This window comes from Hyposmocoma kahamanoa, unplaced genomic scaffold (genome assembly GCF_003589595.1).
Source record: "Hyposmocoma kahamanoa isolate Upper Pololo Valley unplaced genomic scaffold, ASM358959v1 79, whole genome shotgun sequence".
NCBI lineage: Eukaryota > Metazoa > Arthropoda > Insecta > Lepidoptera > Cosmopterigidae > Hyposmocoma > Hyposmocoma kahamanoa.
In genome coordinates, this window is record NW_020653993.1 from 3434823 (window position 1) to 3454958 (window position 20136).

A 20136-nucleotide genomic window follows, 5' to 3' on the forward strand; every position below is an offset into this window, starting at 1 on the left:
TGCAATTACGAACACTGGGCAGTTGGCGGTATGAGTTTTTCTTTTGCCTATTTACATAGTTCATTGTTAGTAGATATGTAGATTTAAAAGTTTAGAGCAGCGCACAATAATGGATTTTCATACTTATTTCTTATATGACAAACTTTCCGTGTTTGTATTTTGAAAGTATTGCAAAAATTTCAGAGCATGTTTGAGAAAAATAAATAAAACAAATAATTAAGGTGCATCTTTATTGGTATTGATAATGTAAAGAAGTCGCGGTGAGACCCTCTTGGCTATCGACACCAACTGGTGCAGCTTAGAACCAGGCATTATCTTCACTCTTACAGTTTCCTAAAAACATTTTGATTATATCTAAATATTAATATCTAGTAACATTTTACAGTTTATTGTCATTAAAATTGACCCAAATAATTATCACCGCATTGAATGACTGACTTATTAAATCCATGTTTGCACGCCCATGTGATATTATGAAAAAACGTGATATACCTGGTTTAGTCTGTTAAAATGCATGTGATTAAATGGAATATGAACTTTCAATTATGTATGTCTTATGTTTGACCGGATAGAGTGAAACTATAGTTATTTTATACATGTCGATTTCTATAGAATCTGTGTTTTCAGAAGCATTTATTTATAAATTGCCTATGTATTAACATAACTCTATCGGAATCTCTTTTTAATTTAATCGGAAATTTCCATTCTCTAAACCGCTGTATGCAAAATTATGTAAACTAAGTCTGTTTACGAAATAACAAATGATTGCTGAGCAATATGATGTTATTTACTTACCAATTTAGACTGGAGCTGTAACAAATGATAGCAGTTTTCATGATGGACTTATAACTTGTTCTTTTATTTTTATTCGTATTATACAACTTACTTTGACATTAACAAAAACTATACATGTAAGCCTAGAATTGAGTCTGTCACCGCCCAAAAGCAAGCTGCTGTTTGCTGCTGCTTGTATATGTTAATATAGTTGTGACAATAGTAATGTTAAGGCTTAATCTGCGAACACGAAAAGTTTTATTCATTGTCTGTATTATTTGTAACAACTTTATGCTAGGCACTTGCCTCCATAATAATGACAAGTAGCGTAACACGCATATTCCACTAAACGGTTAGTCGCGGGCGGCGAATCCCTTTGTGTGTCGAACATCGTTTAAAGGTTGTCAGCTAATAAATTCCCCATAGTGCAAATTGTTTGGTTTCGTGTATTAATCATCTTTAAATGGTTCGTCGGGGATTGTACAGTTACGCGTAACTATCATTTGATTACGAGTCTACATTTCAGTAATTTCGTCGACAAATCATATCCGCGTAAATGTCGTGGCAATGAAATTAGCGTGATTTACGGGAATTTATTGTTATCAGTCCGTAGACAACATAAATTAATGCTTATTGTGCAAAAATAAAAGTCGTAGCCATTGAAATAACAAAGTATTAACGTTAAATCCCTCTTCTGTGAAATTTGGTTTGGTGCAGATACGCGCTTTTTACCAATACTACATACGCGGGTTTGGACTATCCCCGAAGTTCGACGTATCAATGTTCGGTCGGCGGCGAGTCCAGTTGATATCTACTTAAATTTCTACGTCAAACTCTGTAATTACCTTCTTTTTCTGGGAGCGCAGGAACACTTCATCAGGATTTGGCACGTCTTCCTTCCAGTAACTGTTCCAGTAATTCTAAATTTGCAATAAAAAAATATGTATTATTTATTTCTCATCATCATCGTCGTCCTCTTCTATAAGAAGAGGCTATGATGTACAATCACGCTGGATCAATGCGGGTTGGAGACTTCACGAACTTTCCGAAGGTTTTATCACGATGCTTCTCTTTACCGTTAGTGAGAGGTATTGATACAAATATTAAGAAGTGTATGTGCTACTTAGAAAGATTAAGGTCACAGGCATATACATGCCTCCGTAAGGACCACTCGTTTGAGAAGCAGCCGTACTTTCACTGGGCCATCATCGCTATATTATTTGTTCTATTATACAAATATAGAAATTTACTCATGAACTTGCTGTGTAGCAAAAGAGCGTTACACACGATGACTTTTAGCAGCGATGCAAACGCGACGCAAACGCGATGCAAACGCGATGTAAACGCAATGCAGTAACGATGCAGTCGCTAATATACCTGTACACACACGCGCGATTGCATCGCGACACTTCCGGTTTATAGGCGATTGCATATATGTAATCGTGCGTTTAATAATAATAATAATAATATCGCACACACTCAACATAGCCGCGCACTAGGGAAAACCCTGTGGCACGAGTGCCATGGACACACACATAGACAACCACAAATTACACCCAAACTCGCGAGAGAAATAAATGTAGGCCATACAAATATTTCTCCCGGCCCGGGAATCGAACATGGGACTTCTGCGTGGCAGTCCGGCATGGAACCGTTCGGCCACAGAGGCAGTTTGTATCGATGCAGTCGCGCGTTTGCATCGAAGCAGTCACCTAGAAATCGCAAGTGTAAAGATGCAATTGCGTGTTTCATGAACGCGTGTTTGCATCGCTGCTTAAGTCGCCTTGTTTAACCACTTAATGGTGCTCAAAAATATTAGGCATTTTGAGAAATTTCTCGACTTTTATACATTTTTTTTGTAGCAAAGGGTTTATTGTGAAAGAGCTCATTCAGAGGAACTGTTACCATACTTCAGCCGTCAATCAGTGTGAGCATTACTGCGTTCCGGTTTTGTTAGGCAAGGTTTACATCTCAGGTGACGGACACAGTGGCGATAGTAATGTAATAGTTATGACTGGGCGTATCGCTTACCACCAGGCGTACGACTTGTTCGTCCCGTTAATTAATGTCATAAAAATTTGTGTGTAAAAAAATATTTTTCAGCTTACACCTGTTCTTAGCAAAGTATTTTGTATAATTTCTCGCGTAGGGTCAGGTGGTTTCGACATTTCAAGACGGGCTGATTCGCTCGCAATAGAAAGCACTAAACCTGGATTAGCCTGCAAATAATGAAAAAAATCCAAACAATGATAAATCAACCGGAACCTCAATCGACGTGGTGGTCGTGGGAATAAAGACTTTTAGCGCTTTAGGTAGTGCAAAGTTGTCTAAATTGTTCTAAGGATCAAAGTCTGTATTTACAAATATTTGAACAAAATTGATAAAAATCAACCTCATATTTATTATTTTAATGAAATTCATCTAAACACATTTGAAAGTGCACTTTACATTCATAGTAATGTGGTCGATTTTGATCAATAGTCTTAAATATTTACATGATAATTTACAACTTTATGTCACTTTGTCAATTCATGCGGACAGATATTTGAAAAATTACAAAGGCATTAAAAATGTCTATTTTACCCTCACTGGTATCAGTCTTTCATCTTCAATGTTTTGTTGCATGGCCTGGAATCATAAATGTTGAATATTATATTTAATATAACGAACAGATTTTGTTTACCTAGAATGCTATAGTAATCATAATAAATACCTCGTTGATAGCTGTATCCAATTGAGATTCAGCCGTACTCTCGATATCCGAATCTTCTGTCTGTAATTTCAGTAATAAATATTCGTATTAAAACACAAAGATAATTGTTAAATTGGACCTTGTGATTAACTACATTTTGATTATCTCTGTACACAAATCGTATACTCAGTCTGTCTTGCACATCCTGACAAATCTTTTCACCATGATAGCAAACCTAATATACATCCACAGTTCATCATCGCAACCACTTGTAGCGTAGTTAGCGAGGCTAAGTAGGTTCTGGGCTGCGATAACATAGTGTAAGACATCGATACGATAAGAAGAACTTGGAAGTCGGTTAATAACAGAATAATAAATAATGTGGATCTCACATGTGGATATAAATTTTAAAGTTCCAGAAAACGAACGATTTGTCATAATAAAAGATAGAAAGGTGGCGCCTAACTGTGAGGCAGTGGGAACCACTCAAAATATGCTAAACGTTCACATTAACTGCATGGTTTCAGAATATGACCGCTGCTAGTCTACTGAAGTCAATTCAGTGATCCTTTAATAACCTAAAATAAATAAACTAACATGAACTTCGGTGTACGGATATTGCAACACAAAACGCCGTCCTAAGTCATCATAAGCATATTTCATTGGAACAAAATGACGTTTATTCTGCACCATGTCGGCTAACTCTCCTGCTTCAATTTCATTTTTATAGTTTTTGGGCAAATCCTTTTCCTGTAAACAAACTGTTATATTAGGCTCCTCAGGCAGGAGCAAACATCCTAGTAATTAAAACCAGGTGTCATTTAAGCAGAGAGTTTTATCATAGAGAAAAGAAGGATATCACAAACAGAGTTTCTTGTAAAGCCTTGTCTATTTCTACTGCTAGAGTATTTGAGTAATAGGTAAGCTAGCTAAAAGACTTAAGGGCTTATGAACCATAGCCGGCAAAGCATTTTGGTTTCTCAAATAATGTCTAAAGAGGTGGCTGTTGCCGTTGTCCATCATTTGCTTCATCAGACTGTTACCCAATGTCAGTATCATAAAAAATTATAATAGTACAAGGGTTCTTATTACTAGTACATATACTCACTTCTTCATTGTCGTTGCGCATCCCTTGTGGATTTATATATTCAATGTACTTGTCATATTTGATCGTAGATGCGACCTATAAAAACATTTATAAGTAAGTATGAACTTAGCTGCTTTGGTAATCAATTTCATATTTTTTTATTTAGAATATTAAGGCAAAGAATAATATTTATCAATTAATACCTATTCAACAATACAAATTCCTGCGCGAGATGTTGAACTACTTGAGTTTAATTATCTTCAATAATCGTCGAGTAAGAGAAACTTTTTTTTTACAGTTTTTGTGTAGCTCTTGTTTAAATATATTATTAAAGTAATGAAGCAAAGAGGTATGATTTAACTAATTTAAATTCTACAGACAACATGTATTTACTATATTTTACACAATATTTTCTTCTTCCTCCTGAATGATCCTTGTGAGACTGAGATGTGACAGAAAAAAGATGACCAGGAAGTGATAATGCAAATATGTGGAGAGATCGTAACATCTTAGGTAAAACAAAAATTATTCTTATGCGCTCTCTAGCCTTCCTCAAATTTCTGTAATCAACTTCCAAATACTGATGAATAAGCATATTGATATATTTGACATATGTATAGTGTTGGCCGCTTCTAATGCCGCTTATCGAATTAATAAGTAAATTTTTTTATGAGCTAGGATCGAAGAAAGGTTTTGCGTCAACTGATGTTCAAGGAAGATCCCAGAATATTTATAATAGGTTCTTCTATTAGTTTAACGACGACAGAAAATAGTAAAATTTAAGCCATTCCTCTACTTTTTGTTCAAAATATTATATAATGTGTTCAACTTGTTTTAAAATTTCATGGGGTGTATAAAACTGAAGCTCTTACCCTAAGGAAGCCTCTATCCAATTTGTGATAAGTATATGTATTTATTGTTATAACATAAGCTTATTTTACATGTATTCTTACTTCTGCGGTATCCTTCTCATTTTCTTGATAATCGTTAAGTTCAGTGTCACTTGTCACAGTATTGACCTACAAATTAGATTTTTTTTAATGCTTGCTTAGTTTCAACAATAAAGTTTCTGGTTGAGGTTAATACCAATTTTCATGTTTGAGACCAGATAACACGCGAAAGTTACATTACATTAGCTGAGTTCATTTACCACTTGTAATTTTTGTGGTATGTCTCCGGGATAGTCATAATGTAAGTTGACACCTTCTTGCGTCTCAACCGAATCACGGTCTTCATAAGATAAACCATCGTGGTTCTAAAATACACAAATATTTGATTAAAAATTCGCAATATGAAAACTACAACGGGACTTAAGATACCAATATTGTATCTAAATTATGAATATTGCTACAGTTTTCCTTTATTCTTTAAACATCTATGCACAAATATACACGTAAGTGCTTTTATATGAGTTCCAAATTTGTCGTTTGAAGGTTTTGTACCCTAGAATTTACGTCAACTAATTGTATTGTTTCTACTAAATTCTGTATCCACATATTTCACATATAGAGCGAGGTCATTTAATGATCAATTTAAATTTACTTTATCATTCTCTCTCGTTTCATATTAGATATATCAGAAATAATAAATACCTAATAGTATATAAGTATAATGATTTATTTTATGCCAACTAACCGAAAAAATGTTTTTATTCCATTTTGTTATTCCATTGTTTCCTGACCTTAGCACTGTTTTCTGAAATGAAAGAAATATCAAGGTCGAATTAATATTGTTGCACCAAGATTTAAACCATAAAATGGTATAGTCACTTTTGATGACTCTAGTACCACGTATAAGTTACACATAGAAATTTCCAAAATGTCCAAATTTTTAAACTGAAAATATTTGGACTTTCTTATTTTTATTGGTGAATTTTTGTCATGGCTTCAGCATTTCAGGTCATAATAATATTATTAGGTGTAAACAAAAAGGTCCAGCCACAACTTCAGCTTCGTGTCTAATTGCTAGTAGAAGTAAAACTTTTTATGTTTCAATCGTAACATAATTTTTTTGCTAAAATTGTTTGATACAGTGATCTCCAAAATAGTTGGATCTTTGAATTACTTCCTATTTGAAGTGTCTCAAGTTGGTATTGTGAACTAACCTTCGAGCTTGCCCGTTTATTTTTTTTGGTTTTGTCATTCAGTTTCTGAAAAAAAAATAGTTATAATAAGTTAGCCGACAATTGAGATTCTGGCCGCCGTATTACGAAATATTTTTGTACTGATTTCTTCTGATGGAATACTGAAGTCAAAATCACTACTCGTTGGCATCAGCGTTGTATACTAACCGAAGGTCTTATCCGTTTAATGCTTTTGGCTTTAACTGCTGGTATCTGAAAGAAAATTAGTAACAAAAAGTTAGTTGAGAACCGAGATTTAACCGTTCGCCATGTTGCAGAATTTTGAAAAACTCATTTCTTCTGACAAAGTGGTAAAATTAAAATCATTAGGGTTGCCAACGATAATGGTTCCCTAAGCAAATTATAAGTGAAATTAAAACTTATTGAATGAATTTGGGTTATATAAAAATCTCACTGGTTATCACCGTTAGAATTGAGTGGCCTGAATTGGATATTCATTTAAATTTCTTTTCAATTCACGTACATCTCAGAACTCACATAAGCTTAATTTTTTTTTTCATCTTTAATAGTAATTATAAGATGAAAAAAATGTGGGGTGCACGGAAGGAGCCTCCCCTCCTCCGAGCCTCGTAAGTCGTAATCGGCGTGTATCTTACGCCGAGCGGTAAATCCTTTGACCACGATAGCAAGCATTACCAGTTTATTGATGAGTAGATACGATAAAAAGAAGTCATTATTAAATTACCTTTTGGTCTCTGGGAATTTTAATTGTTTTCTTTACCTCCACTTTTGGCGATGGGAGTTTACCGAGTTGGTTTGCACTGCGAAGTGGTTTCGGGAGATTTTTCTGAAAATATACTTTTTATATTATATATGTAACTGGCAAACTACACAAAGATCACAAATTTCTATTCGCTACAGACCTGAAATATATAATTATTTTCTTCCATTAGTGTCACATCTTTCATACACTTTTGGTAGTATTGTATTCTGGTAGTTTGGATTTTACGTCAAAGATGTGGTTGGAACATACTTATACGTGACAGGCAGGTGACTCCACCTGATGTTAAATGGAAAGTGGAATCTAAACGTAAAGGAACCTAGTGCAGTGTTGACACAATCACCACCCTACTAGACATGGCAAAAACGGCTGTTTGTCAGTGTTATACGAATTTTCAACAACTGTTATCGTAAACTGTTGTCAGAAAAGTTGTTATTCTGCTGTTTTGTAGTTCTGTAGACAAAAATGTAACTTTTGTAATTTTCGACTCTGGGGCCCTGGTAGTACCACGTCAGCGTTGTTGTGTAACCTGTTATTTGCGACTTAATCGCGGGTAATGGATGACTATCCGCGATTCACATTTCGCGAGATTATTTTTAGATTACAACTCGTAAATAAAATTCTAAATATTTTTTTTTTCTAAGTTCTACTAGCAAATGTCGCCGTTCCGTCAATGTGATCGTCAGTATGCGGTACTTAAAGCTAGGGAGGGGCAGAGTGTGACCATTCTCGTTAATTTTTTATTCTCCGTTTTGGTAAAAGGTCAATTATCTACTGCATTATTTGCAGTCTGTTCCAATCCAATGTTTCCGTACAGCCCTATGCAACCATAGACTATTCACAAATCTATATTTGATTACTAACCTTACTTTTGAACTAATATTTAATATGTTATTGAAATGAATATTGTTGGAAAAAGTGATGAGATATCAAGTCGAAATCTTCAAAATATACGTGAATGTGTTACTTATTCCATTGATTGCTTTAGAATTTTAACCAAACCGGTTTGTTTATCTTTCTGGCATAATGGATTGGATTATTTTAAAATCCAACTTCGACTTCGTAAGTAAGTAGTTTGTCCTACGATGCAGTAAAACCATTTCCGGAAATCCCTCCCTCCTTCCCTCCTTGTAGCCATGTCTATACATGTATCTATATATGTAGAACACCAATATAGTAGACAACAACAAAACATAATTATAACATAAGACATATATAAATAGTCCCTGAAACGACTTCGCACTCAAGTAGGTCTGTCAATTATTTATTATTCAGAGTCAATAAAGTCAAATTAAAAGTAGCATGGACACGACCTTGCTGTTGTTGTTTTTCAAGTATTGCACAAAATTTCATAAGGTTATCTTCAAAAACCATAAACGCTTCGCAACCAACGCATCGCAACGGTCCCAGGTGGCGTCACGCAGCGCTGGTTCGTACGAGATACATAGTATTTCTTTTTATATGAAGTAAAGTGACACAGGAACGAGATTACGTCTCGGCCGAAATTAGAGATTTACAAATAAGTAATTTTACTTTGTTTTTCTGCATATATGTTGATAGAGCACCTCGCCGATTCAAATAGTACACTCGCGGATATAAAGAGTCGTCGTCATCTTTAAAGCTATCCGAGCCCTGAAATACATTAAATGTGTTAGTTCTTAACGCTAAAAAGCGGGCCAAAGTATTCCTTCCTGGCTTACTCAATAAAAGGAGGATAGGGATTAAACGCAGTGCCTGGTATAGGGGTTGGCTGGAATCGCAACAGAGAGATGTTGCTACTTTAGCTGCAGATGACCTGCTCTTTTACGGTGGCCCGATAACCTGTTCATTATTATCTTCATTTTCATCACCGGTCTACACACACCACTACGGTACGTGCTGGTCTGAACCATAAATTATCTCTAAGGAATAGTTTCATCTCAGGTGTTGATTTCATAGGTATTCGAATAGGTTTTTGGACTTTCTCGGGCATGTAGGTGATAGTTATACTCCACGTTAAGGTGGTGCAGAATCACGAGACATATAGAATCCAAGACTGTCTACTTAAAAGGCCTCCTAAATAGGCTGCTTCAAAAATCACCTCCTCTATTGTGTCTACTAGGTACTGGTCGTAACTCCATATTATTATTTCTAATCATTTGTCAGTTTGCTAGTTTTACCTATAATCTATAGTGAGTTTAAATATGATTTAACTGGTTCAACTTTAAATATTTATTTTTTAGGAATAAGTTATCTAATTTTAAGAAAAGTAAAAGATTTACTTTTACTTACTTCAATAAGATAGTAAATTAAATACAGTAAAAGTAGGAACTTCATTGCAACTTCATGACTTCACAATATTTGATTTAATTTTAATAATCTTACCTTTGTTCTTATGTAATTGAATTTTGAAATTAATTTTTGCATCACGAATTTTATTGCGATATAAAAATGTTTCATTTATTCCTTTTTTTTATCGTTTCCGTTCGTTGGAAAGGGGTTTGTGAATAATGATACTTTTTGTCGGAAATATGTATTAAAATGTGGTTGGAATGTATTTTTCAAAATTCATTTCCAATTTAGCTGGCGAGAGTAGGTGGTGAGCTGAGATGTGCTGTTTTTGAGAATTTAATGTTTCAAAATCTATCTCTGTTTCAAATCTGAATGTTAGTGTAATTCCTTTTAGTCAAAAAATTTAAATCTGTACCCATTCGTGTTGTAATTGTTGTTGTGGTGCGTAGAGTAACCTAAGTATAGGTTGAGTTTTAAATATGCAGGTAGCCAATGCAATTGAGCGTGATCTAAGTTGCTTATATACTTCTCATCAGAAAAATCGGAACACTTCCGTTTTTATGATTTCTGTCCTAATTTAACACAAAAGAGTTTTTATTCCATGAAAAAAATCACATGATTGTATAGCTGGCAGTTTGGCCATTATAACGGTAAGCGAAAATTCAAAATTTAAAGTTAGAATTTCATTTCTTTATCCTATAAATGAAATGATTCGCTGTTTTGTAACAAATATGTGTTTAGAGTTGGAGTACATTTTACCTTTGAAAACTAAAAATTTGCGCTTATCTTAAAACTTTTTGTTCTTTATTTGTTTACTGTGGCTTTGGGACGTCTGAAAAAGTTTTTTTTTCTAAAACATATGGATACTTCGCCCGCAGAAGCCGCCCAAGTGGTGGCATTGCTGGATTCTGGACTTAGTCAGCGTGTTGTGGCTGAAAGATTGCATCTAAGCTTGTCGTCTGTGCATAGAGTCTACAAACGCTTTCGGGAGACTGGATTATTCACGCGCCGTTCAGGATCGTGTAGGAATCGGGTCACTTCTGAGTGAGATGATCGATTTATTGTAATAACTTCTTTTAACGCTTCTCAACTGCAGCAAACAGATTTTATACCGATTTATCCGGATATCAAAGTTATAACAGGTAAAAGAACTAATATTAATTGCTGTTTCGATAACTACTCTAGCAAATCATAAAGTTTTTAATGCCTGGGTCTGTCATTTAAAAAAAGTAAACAACTTCAAAAAGACGTCACGACAATCGTGTGTGTTATTGTTTGGGCTGGTGATTTCGGTGTTTATTTATTGAAAACATACCGTAAGTAGCGTTTTTTAAGAATATAAATGTTTATAAACTACAATTTAAGGAGTAATTTCATGGTAAACGTTAGAACCACTCAAACGGAATCTTATCATATTTATACAAGTACACCAAAAATTTCATTAGTGCTTTTTAAGTGCAGGATTGGCGGTGTATTACTACATTTTATTTGAGATGTTTTTGTTGGTAGTACGGAGGGTATTTATTTAGCAATGCTCATATTATTCACTATTGAACGACATTTGACATATATTCCTAAATATAACATTTTTCTGACATTCCTTACAAAACATAAATTTTGGTGAAATCAAGGTGTTTTGATTTTTCTGATGAGAAGTGTATTTTCCAATTCAGGTGTGACACGCAGTTGCTTGTTACCATTGTCTGCAGTGTAATCTATAATCCCATTTACTGATAGTTCGAAACTGTCATTCATTTAATCTAAAATATTTTTTATCTTGAATTTAGTGCGAATTGGTAAGATTGGGTTAAAGTAAAACATCATCAGATTTAGGTACATTAAACTTTATTTTAAGGCGTAATCTTCTTACTTTATGATTGTTATAATATTATATTTATATCTATTACTAATGTAGCTATAAATTTCGGGGATTTCTTGCATTCCTCTAAACGTCAGCGTCGTTAATTAAATTGGAGAACTATTTAGGTACACTTCAAAACTATGTAGCCAAGGTGTATAAAGCAAAAACGAATGTGAGTACAGATTGCGCGGATTCGTATTATCAACGTTTGGGTCTAACTAAGGGTAGCCATAACTTTGATCAAGCTGCTAGGTACTATAAGGACGTAAACACGCGCCGCCCACCGGAGAGTCACAACACGCACGAGTTTGCTGCACTTAAGTCACCTTTTGTCCGTTAAGCTCAAATTACATTCCCGAATTTTTATAACGAAATTGTACGTAGCATAATGAACTTTACGTCAATTATTGTGTAACGTACAAACAAGATACGATACGGTAGCTGTGTGAAGTTTGGCTCGTGTCTAGTTTGCACTTTACACAATTTACATTATGTGTGGAATGTAAATTGCACTAACGCGTTTTCTTGAATATAATCATTTGATCGGCCCTTGATTCAGGTTTTATTTCACTCACTTCTATCAACTGTTTTGATTAATATAAAGTCAAAGTTGTATCTAATCGACTTAAAAACTATTAATATTTGTATTAAAAAGTTATAAGTTTCTTTTAAGTGTGTGAGGTCGGAGTTTGAGGTCTTTTTGTCCCAAAAAGAAATTCGCATTTGGGTAACCAGTGTTTCTGAATGGGCTGTATAATCCTGGTTGGTATGGGACAGGATGTTCAGAAGCCTGCATTAGTTTAGAGTAAAGGTTCTTGGGAAAGATGTCTTGAGGAAAAATATCCAAAGGTGCCGAGGTAGAAGAAATGAAAGGGTAAGCATTGCCGTAGGCTTCTGCAGCAAAATCATCAATCAATGGCGCCCCTGGTCGTGGAAAGTCTGATTTCGATAATTTTAGCATTCCAGGCAATGATTTCTGATAATCTAAAGGAAACCGTTTCAAATATGTACCAGTATTTGGATAGTTTTGTAATTTAATTGGGTTCAAATATGGGATAGGTGTGGTGAACGAAAAAGGATTTGGGAGGCCTGGACTGGTTATCACTTTTGGTATCTGTAAAGGCAGACGCGGAATCCTTGGAGTTAATCCAAGTGCTGCTCTTGACTCTGAAACAATAATAAACTCTGTAAATGTTTTACTCTTGTGAAACTTAAACTATGATCAGGTCTTATTGTGAAACCGTAAAAGTTGAACCTTGTCGATTAACGTCAAATAAATGTGTAAGAAAACAGGTACATGGAAACGCAACTAAAGAAGTATCTAAATAGGTTAATAAACACATTGCCAAATTTGACGTTCAAAGTTCCATTACAAATGGAGTTTAAACTATACCGCTGACAAGCTACAAAGCATAACATTTGGAAACGGGAATAAACGCGTTCACCTACGAATAAGTATTTTTCACACCTACCTTTAGTCTAGTTTACCAACGTTTCGGCCAGGTTGCACTGGCCATGGTCACGGGCTGACTGGTGATGCGGTATTTACATTTCCGTGTCGGCGGTGGAATCTTCATCCACCCTCATTATATTTTTTAAACTACCGCCACATACAACATTAACGATGTCACTATTCTCTATCACAGCCACATTCTGGTAAGCAGTCGATCGCGAATATTGAGTTTTTAAGTCTAAATCTTTATAGATACCCCTGAGCCCAGGGAGAATCAGGGGTTATGTGGGGACTCTCCTTCCAGACTGGAGGGCCTACCCCACTAAAGCCCCCCCGGGTTTACCTCCCGCCGGTTGAGTCGGCGCCGTGGGGTCGGTGCACATTCACCACGACGCCGCCCGGCAATTCCATTCACCCTAACATAAGATTTACGTACGAGATGGAGGCGGACAGGTCGTTGCCTTTTTGGATGTCACAATTACCGTGAAGTCCAATGGGTTCTTAACGCACTGTGTTTATAGCAAACCAACACACACAGACATGCAACTTCGCATCACCATACACGTCACTTGCAGTCCATAATAACGACACACGTTAAAAAACAGAGCTTACAACCTTTGTGACCTTAAGCATCTGAAGCAGGAGCTAAATCATGTTCACGAGGTACGGATACCAAGTGAACCGATAACGAAAAGAGCCAAAAAGCAGATATAGGCATCCGGAGGGGAATAGACATCCAGCCTACATGCCCTATGTTAAAGGAGTGACGGACAAGATCAAAAACCTCAAATAAGCTTGAAATTTTCTTGAAATAAGCGCGCTGTTGGCTGTCTCAATCAGATCTAATTTAGATTATATCGCGCGCGTCGCGACTATCATGCGTAGCCATGCTACGGGGGCTGGCGTCTACAACATTGACTGTAGTTGCGGTAGTTGCTACATAGATCAAACGAAGAGAATTGTCACTGAAAGGGTCAAAGAACATATCGTAGCTGTAAAAAATCGCCAATGTAATAAGTCAGTGATTGTAGAACATTTACTGGAAAGAGGCACAAATTTCATTTTGAAATCAAAAACGTCCTAATAATTTCAATCGGGAGGGTAAATTATCTGAGACACCGTTAGTGTTGTGTGTGGTGGTAGTTTAAAAAATATAATGCGAGTGGATGAAGATTTTACCGCCGAGTTGGAGATGTAAACACTGCGACACCAGTCAGCCCGTGACCATGGCCAGTGCAACCTGGCCAAACGTCGGGAAACTAGGTAGGTGTGATAAATACATATTCGTATGTGAACGCGTTTATTTTTATTTCCAAATATTAGTACAATGCAACGCGAAAGTTTGAAAGTATATACAAAGCGTAACCCCGGTCACAGCGGTCGCCGCTCGGACCGTCGCGAAGACCAGATTCAAGCCAGACTCGCCCGAGTGCACGGAACGCTCATTTAAGTTAAAACTTTACTTTTATTTAATTTAAGGTAAAAGCTTAATAAATAGAATGTAATTTGTCATCACAGATGCACGCAGTCACTGCAAGGCGGCAACGCGGACATATATAGCGGATATATATATAATAGACAAAATTTTCGGGATCCCACTAATTTTGTCGAACAGGGAAATGGTCCAAGTAGAGAAGCAATAATCGTTTAGATGGCTCCACTCCTAGCGTCAAGCATTTAGAGCAATAGAGAAGAATTTCTCGATAAAAGGAATTTCCAAATACTTCCTGTATATCTAATATAAGATTTACAGAGGTATGCCAAAGATAAGTAATATGTTACGTATGTTACCTCATATAAACTCGGGTGTGTTGTGAGTTACTATACTACTATAACTAATTTTGATACCTAGATTCTGGTCAGCTAAATCACCCGGCAGTGTTACCACATCCACAGGTTTTTCCGTAGGATATGAAATCATTCTTCTCGTATTTTGAAGAAGTGCTGGTTGTTCTAACTCACTTATTTCTTCTTCGCTGGACTCTTCAGATCGTTCTTCAGACGTATTTTCATTTGAATCATCATCGTCTACCATTCGCCGTACTTCTATATTTTCGTTTGATTTCCCGTCACGATCTTCACGTTTAATAATTTCTGGTGTTTCTATGTGTTTCATATCATCAAGAATGATTTGTCCATTGTTACCATATCTCTCGCTTGATTCGTCCTTTATTTCAGCACGGTCACTATCACTTGCATTATCCGATTCAGAATCGTCATTTTCTGCTTTTAATTCAGGCAGTAAAGTCAGTAACTCTATTATTTCTTCTTTCTTTCCATTTCTTTCAACGTTATTACTAAGAGTTTCGTTAACGACTTCAGCAGCACGGGATTCAATCTCTAAACTTTTACTTTCTGTCTCTGAAGTAGGACTGTAGTCATCCTAAAATGAAAACAATGTTCAAATTCATTTCATTTGTTCTACCGTTCGGTTGCGTTGACCAATATGTTTTACAGAACCATTTAAGTCAACTATAGCATCGTGACTTAAATCCAATTATTTTGCTACTGGCTCTATTAGCACCTGAACAACATAGTAAACAAAACTTTATTTAGTGTAAATGTAACTAGTATGTAAAGAGAAGAAAAAAACCTAATAGTAAAATTTACAAGGACTTTCAAGGCAGCATTGGTACCTACGTCAAAAAAAAATGCTTTTGGTTTTTTGTATCATTTACTGAGTAGTACAATTCAGTCAATCGATTAGTTTTTAAATTAACTCTCAAATAATGAATACGAAAATATGTTTCAATAGATAGATCTACTTAAAGTACTTAATCATACCGAAACAATTTGATGGATTTTGATGAAATTTAGTGTACAGATGGTTTGTAACTAGGATTATTATCGGCTATATTTTGAAGCTAGTTAAGTGTAAAATGTTGTTCTGTATCTGACATGTAAAGTTCTGCCGATGTAATTTTTTTATATTGGTCGTTAGTTAAAGAACTAATTTAAAAATTAAAAATGACATCCCAAAAAGTCTAGGCGGTGTAACACTATCTTACAATGACATACCAAAATTTGAATATAAACATGTAAAACGTTATGGCTTTTTAAGTTCACATAATATATAGTCAAGACATACATACACAAATAAAATAGAATGTAAACGTAGTCTGATCTGTAGTGTCCAAAGTTCAGATTGCCATCATAATCGCCGACCTTCATAGACAGATGACACATGAAGAAGAAGAAATGTAGTAGAGTAGTGGAGTAAATCCATGAACTGACCTATGATGAAACCGAAAGTTTATTAAATTTTATATGGTAGTTTTTCTCTTTTAACCCACACATCCTCCTACACATATTCAATCATTTTCATTCTACTCACATGGAGGCTACAGGATGCATAATAGCATTAGAGCTCTTTGTGAAAGAGTTCGTCTAGAGAAGTACTGCCACCTTATCTATTTCTGTCGCCAAGCAGTAATGTTAGCATTATTGTGTACTGGGTTTTGAAGGGTAAGGGTACTGGTGAAATTACAGGCACATGTCATTTGTGAACTTGTGTCTAAGGGTGACGGGCGCAGTGGAATTTGATATTAACGTCCATATGCGTACCTTCGAAGACAATGTTATTTTTGAAATCTAGGATAGATTTCTTGTTGTGTTGATGAGCACAGGTAGTGTTATGCTTGCAACACTGTTCTTATGCAGTCTGTAAGAAATTTATGACATACATAAATTTGATAGATATTATTGTCATTACTTACCGGTCGAGCTTCCAAGAAAACACAAATAAAACTAAAACAGAGTAGGGATGAGATCTTCATTGTGTTTGTTAATATTATATCATACTTAAGAATAGCACTTGCTTAAAGGCATGACTATAGACTGAGTACAATTGAAAGACACCTCCTTCATTAGTACAAGTGTACTTAATCGATTTGCCGAGGCAAATATAAAGTGAGATCCGTAAAGCAGTTCGCGTTGATTAATCTTCACGCTAGTTATGGCACTTAACATAATGTAGAGAAATAACAGAATCATAGTGTCTTTGCTTTAGGCTTGTGAGCATTTAGGATGTTTTGAAACAAATTTAAAGACAGATCATCTTGGGTTTAAGTGTTTCTTCCCACCTATTTAATCGATTAGTTAAAATAAGTTCTACTAATAAGATATCTAAAGATAGATTACAACGACATGCAAAGATTTTTCCAATACATTTCATAGCTTTAAAAATAGGCGATGTTTTAAATAGCCATGAAACTGTAATAATACGTACACAATCGTAATGTTTAAAGTCCCTAATATTATTTTGTTTTTTTTAATTCTTTTTTGGACTTTGTGTACGTCAGAGTTGAAGAGCGGGGTCTGAAGGTACTACTTAATTACTTAGTAGATGAGTACTTCGCATAAACATTTCGTTTTTCACTTTCAAATGTATAATATTGCTCCCTCTAATAGTAAATAATAAAGCTGTAATCATACAAACTTGTACAAATAAAGGTATTCAATGAAAATAAAAACTGTTAATTTATACATTAACAGTTGAACAGAACCTGAGTATGTAGATAGGATCGGTTATTTAATTAGTTTGTACATGTCGGATTCTGAGAGAATCAGTGCCGGCTTTACCTATGGTGCAGGGTGAGGCACACATGGGCACAGAATCTGAAGGGGCGCCGAGACCTACTCGTGACGACAATACCTTCAAAGTGCCTGCGACGTTCGCGATGCAGGCGAAGCGTAACGGGCTATTGCTTCCCAACATCTTTTATAATTGCACCATTTGCACTCGAATTTCCGATATATTGGGGAAAATATAACCTTAAGTATCCCTTTTGATGGCGTGCCCTACTAGAGAGCACCAGGGTATTGATTGCATCCGGGCGCTACATAGGCTAGTGCTGGTGTTGGAGAGAATTATTCCAATCTGCGTGATTTTGCGATGGTAGTTGGAGCCGCTTAGATTTTTTATATCAAAGCTTCAGCGGTAGCTAGGAAAAACTACTCTTTGAAAAGCACATTGACCATGTGATGAGAAAAGCATCTAAAGTATTTGGCATTCCAACTTCTGCAAAAGCTCAAGCTTTAAAGATCTGTACTGCTCCTTCGTAACTAGTCGCCTAGAATGTACTTTGTAGGTCTGGCAAGTTCGTTGTGTACCTATGCCAAAAAATCTATCATCGGAGACGATCAAGCATAGATTTTTGAGTTTTCTGAACTACAAAATCAATATTTTAGTTAGGTTATGAGCAAAAGTGCATTGGTTTCCTGATTAGGATTGTATACGGTGGCAATGATTGTCTTTGAGAAAACTATCCTTTGGACTCTAAGTTATTGTGGAGTGCGCATATAAAAGAAACGTGTGAAAAAGTCTACAAATACCTGAGCATCTTAAAAATACTAGTGGGATGTTCCTGGGGTGTACACCATAAACATTTACGCAAACTATACATATCCCTTGTAAGAAGCCGAATAGATTACGTAGCTTTTTGGAAGGTAATTGTGCTAATACCACGTAAGAAAACTGAATCTGATTCAAAATAAAGCTTTGCGTATTTGTGGTGGATTTATTAGGACAACTCCGATCCATGTGCGAGCTGTGTCTTCCACCTCTGTCGGTGAGGAGGTTATGGCTCGCGTACCGTTATTGGTTAACAATTCATTCCCGTTCGGATTCTTCTTTTGAGGAATCTGTACTGAAGCTTTCCGACTTATGTCAGAATAGTTATTGGCATAATAAAAAGAAACCAATATTGTAGAATCATGTACAAAATTTAAAGAACATGCTTTATATCAACGTAACATTTTACCTATGTATTCTTTAGGCATATGGATATCTTTTATTAATACGAACTCTTGTTACATTACATTGACAAACTTTCTGTAGACAAACATCAAAGTCGCGCATATAACATAAGACAAAGTGTTCTGAATGAGCTGGGTAACAAATATCATGATTTCTACACAATATTCACAGATGGTTCTAAGGAACACAAAGGCGCTGCCTTCTTTGAGCCACAGGAGAACGTATCAATGAAATTTAAGCTTTGTAATAAAGCTAGTATCATGAGGGCGGAATTATCAGCTATCACGGAAGCATTATCTTACACTAAGTCCATACGGAGAGATAAGATTCTAATTGCCACAGATTCTAGAAGTGCGCTACAACACTTGGTCAAATGTAATTTAGGGATACCAATAGCATTATGTAACTCTGAAACTGATATACGAACTGAGTATAAAAAATCGTACGATCATTATGCAATGGATTCCATCACACGTAGTCATATTAGGTAACGACGAGGCGGATAAACTTGCTAACGAAGCTATATCTGATGGTGTGAGCATGTTTTGTAAACCGACTGCTACTGAACTTATTCCTCTAGCTAGAGATATTTGTCTAAATATTTGGGATAAAGACTACGAGGAAATTTCACTAGCAAGAGGCATTTGGTATAGGACGATAGAACAGCGACGTCCTCGAAAGCCGTGGTTTGACGGTGCGGGCCTCTCTAGGGAATATCTTGTTTCAGTATTTAGAATCAGATCTGCTCACATTCGACTAAATACATTTTATCACTTAATAGGTATCAAAGCCTCACCCCTCTGCGATTACTGCAAAAATTGGAGGTGAGGAGATTGGACGTAATGGAGATATAAATATTGTTTTGGGAAACCTCTTACAGAAAACAGCCAAAAAGATTTATACTTACGTAACCTATTGCATCAAATCTAAAAATGCCCCTAACTGACCACACAATTTGAGATTCCCTATGAGGCCGGCACACAATGTAGTGTTAAAGGCCTTGTTGAAAATTAGGAAAAAAAAAATGGATGGCATCCACCTTTGCAGATATTGTATTCAACTATTTTCTTAATATCTCTCGGCAATCTTTGGATTTTCGGATGTATCCGAATACAAATTGCCATGTCTAGTGATTATTTGATTTATTATGTATTATATTATAATTTGAATTGAGAACTACTTAGTTTATTGTTTCACTATATCAAGCAAGTTAGTAAAAAATATACCCAAAATAATCAGTAGTAGTTACTCTGTATACTTCTAAGTCGGTTGAAAGCGTCCAGTCTACACCAAGTGTACAAAATACATGTAAAGCATTCGTTCGAACCTTGTTAAATGAGCGAATCACATATAAAGGTAAAATAATAAACAAAACG

The 20136-nt window shown here is 35.6% G+C and overlaps 2 protein-coding genes across 3 annotated transcripts; both read right to left on the reverse strand.

Moving 5' to 3' along the window:
* Positions 1-216: 216 nt before the first annotated feature.
* LOC113233627 lies at positions 217-9759 on the reverse strand. The gene is made up of 16 exons (XM_026468784.1): positions 9689-9759; positions 8951-9049; positions 7382-7483; positions 6844-6888; positions 6658-6702; positions 6189-6248; positions 5704-5808; positions 5507-5572; positions 4575-4649; positions 4064-4216; positions 3488-3547; positions 3358-3402; positions 2883-2993; positions 1620-1694; positions 796-810; positions 217-333 (listed from the first exon to the last, which is right to left on the reverse strand). Exons 1-16 carry the CDS (start codon positions 9731-9733, stop codon positions 217-219), a joined length of 1218 nt encoding a protein of 405 aa, XP_026324569.1. The 5' UTR covers positions 9734-9759.
* A 1764-nt stretch (positions 9760-11523) lies between these two features.
* Positions 11524-16831, reverse strand: LOC113233653. Of its 2 annotated transcripts, none has more exons than XM_026468824.1 (3): positions 16719-16831; positions 14965-15385; positions 11524-12716 (listed from the first exon to the last, which is right to left on the reverse strand). In XM_026468824.1, exons 1-3 carry the CDS (start codon positions 16776-16778, stop codon positions 12205-12207), a joined length of 993 nt encoding a protein of 330 aa, XP_026324609.1. In that variant the 5' UTR covers positions 16779-16831; the 3' UTR covers positions 11524-12204. The 2 variants fall into 2 exon arrangements, with proteins under 2 accessions (XP_026324609.1, XP_026324608.1); XM_026468823.1 differs by having other exon boundaries at positions 14851-15385.
* Between the last annotated feature and the right edge of the window lie 3305 nt (positions 16832-20136).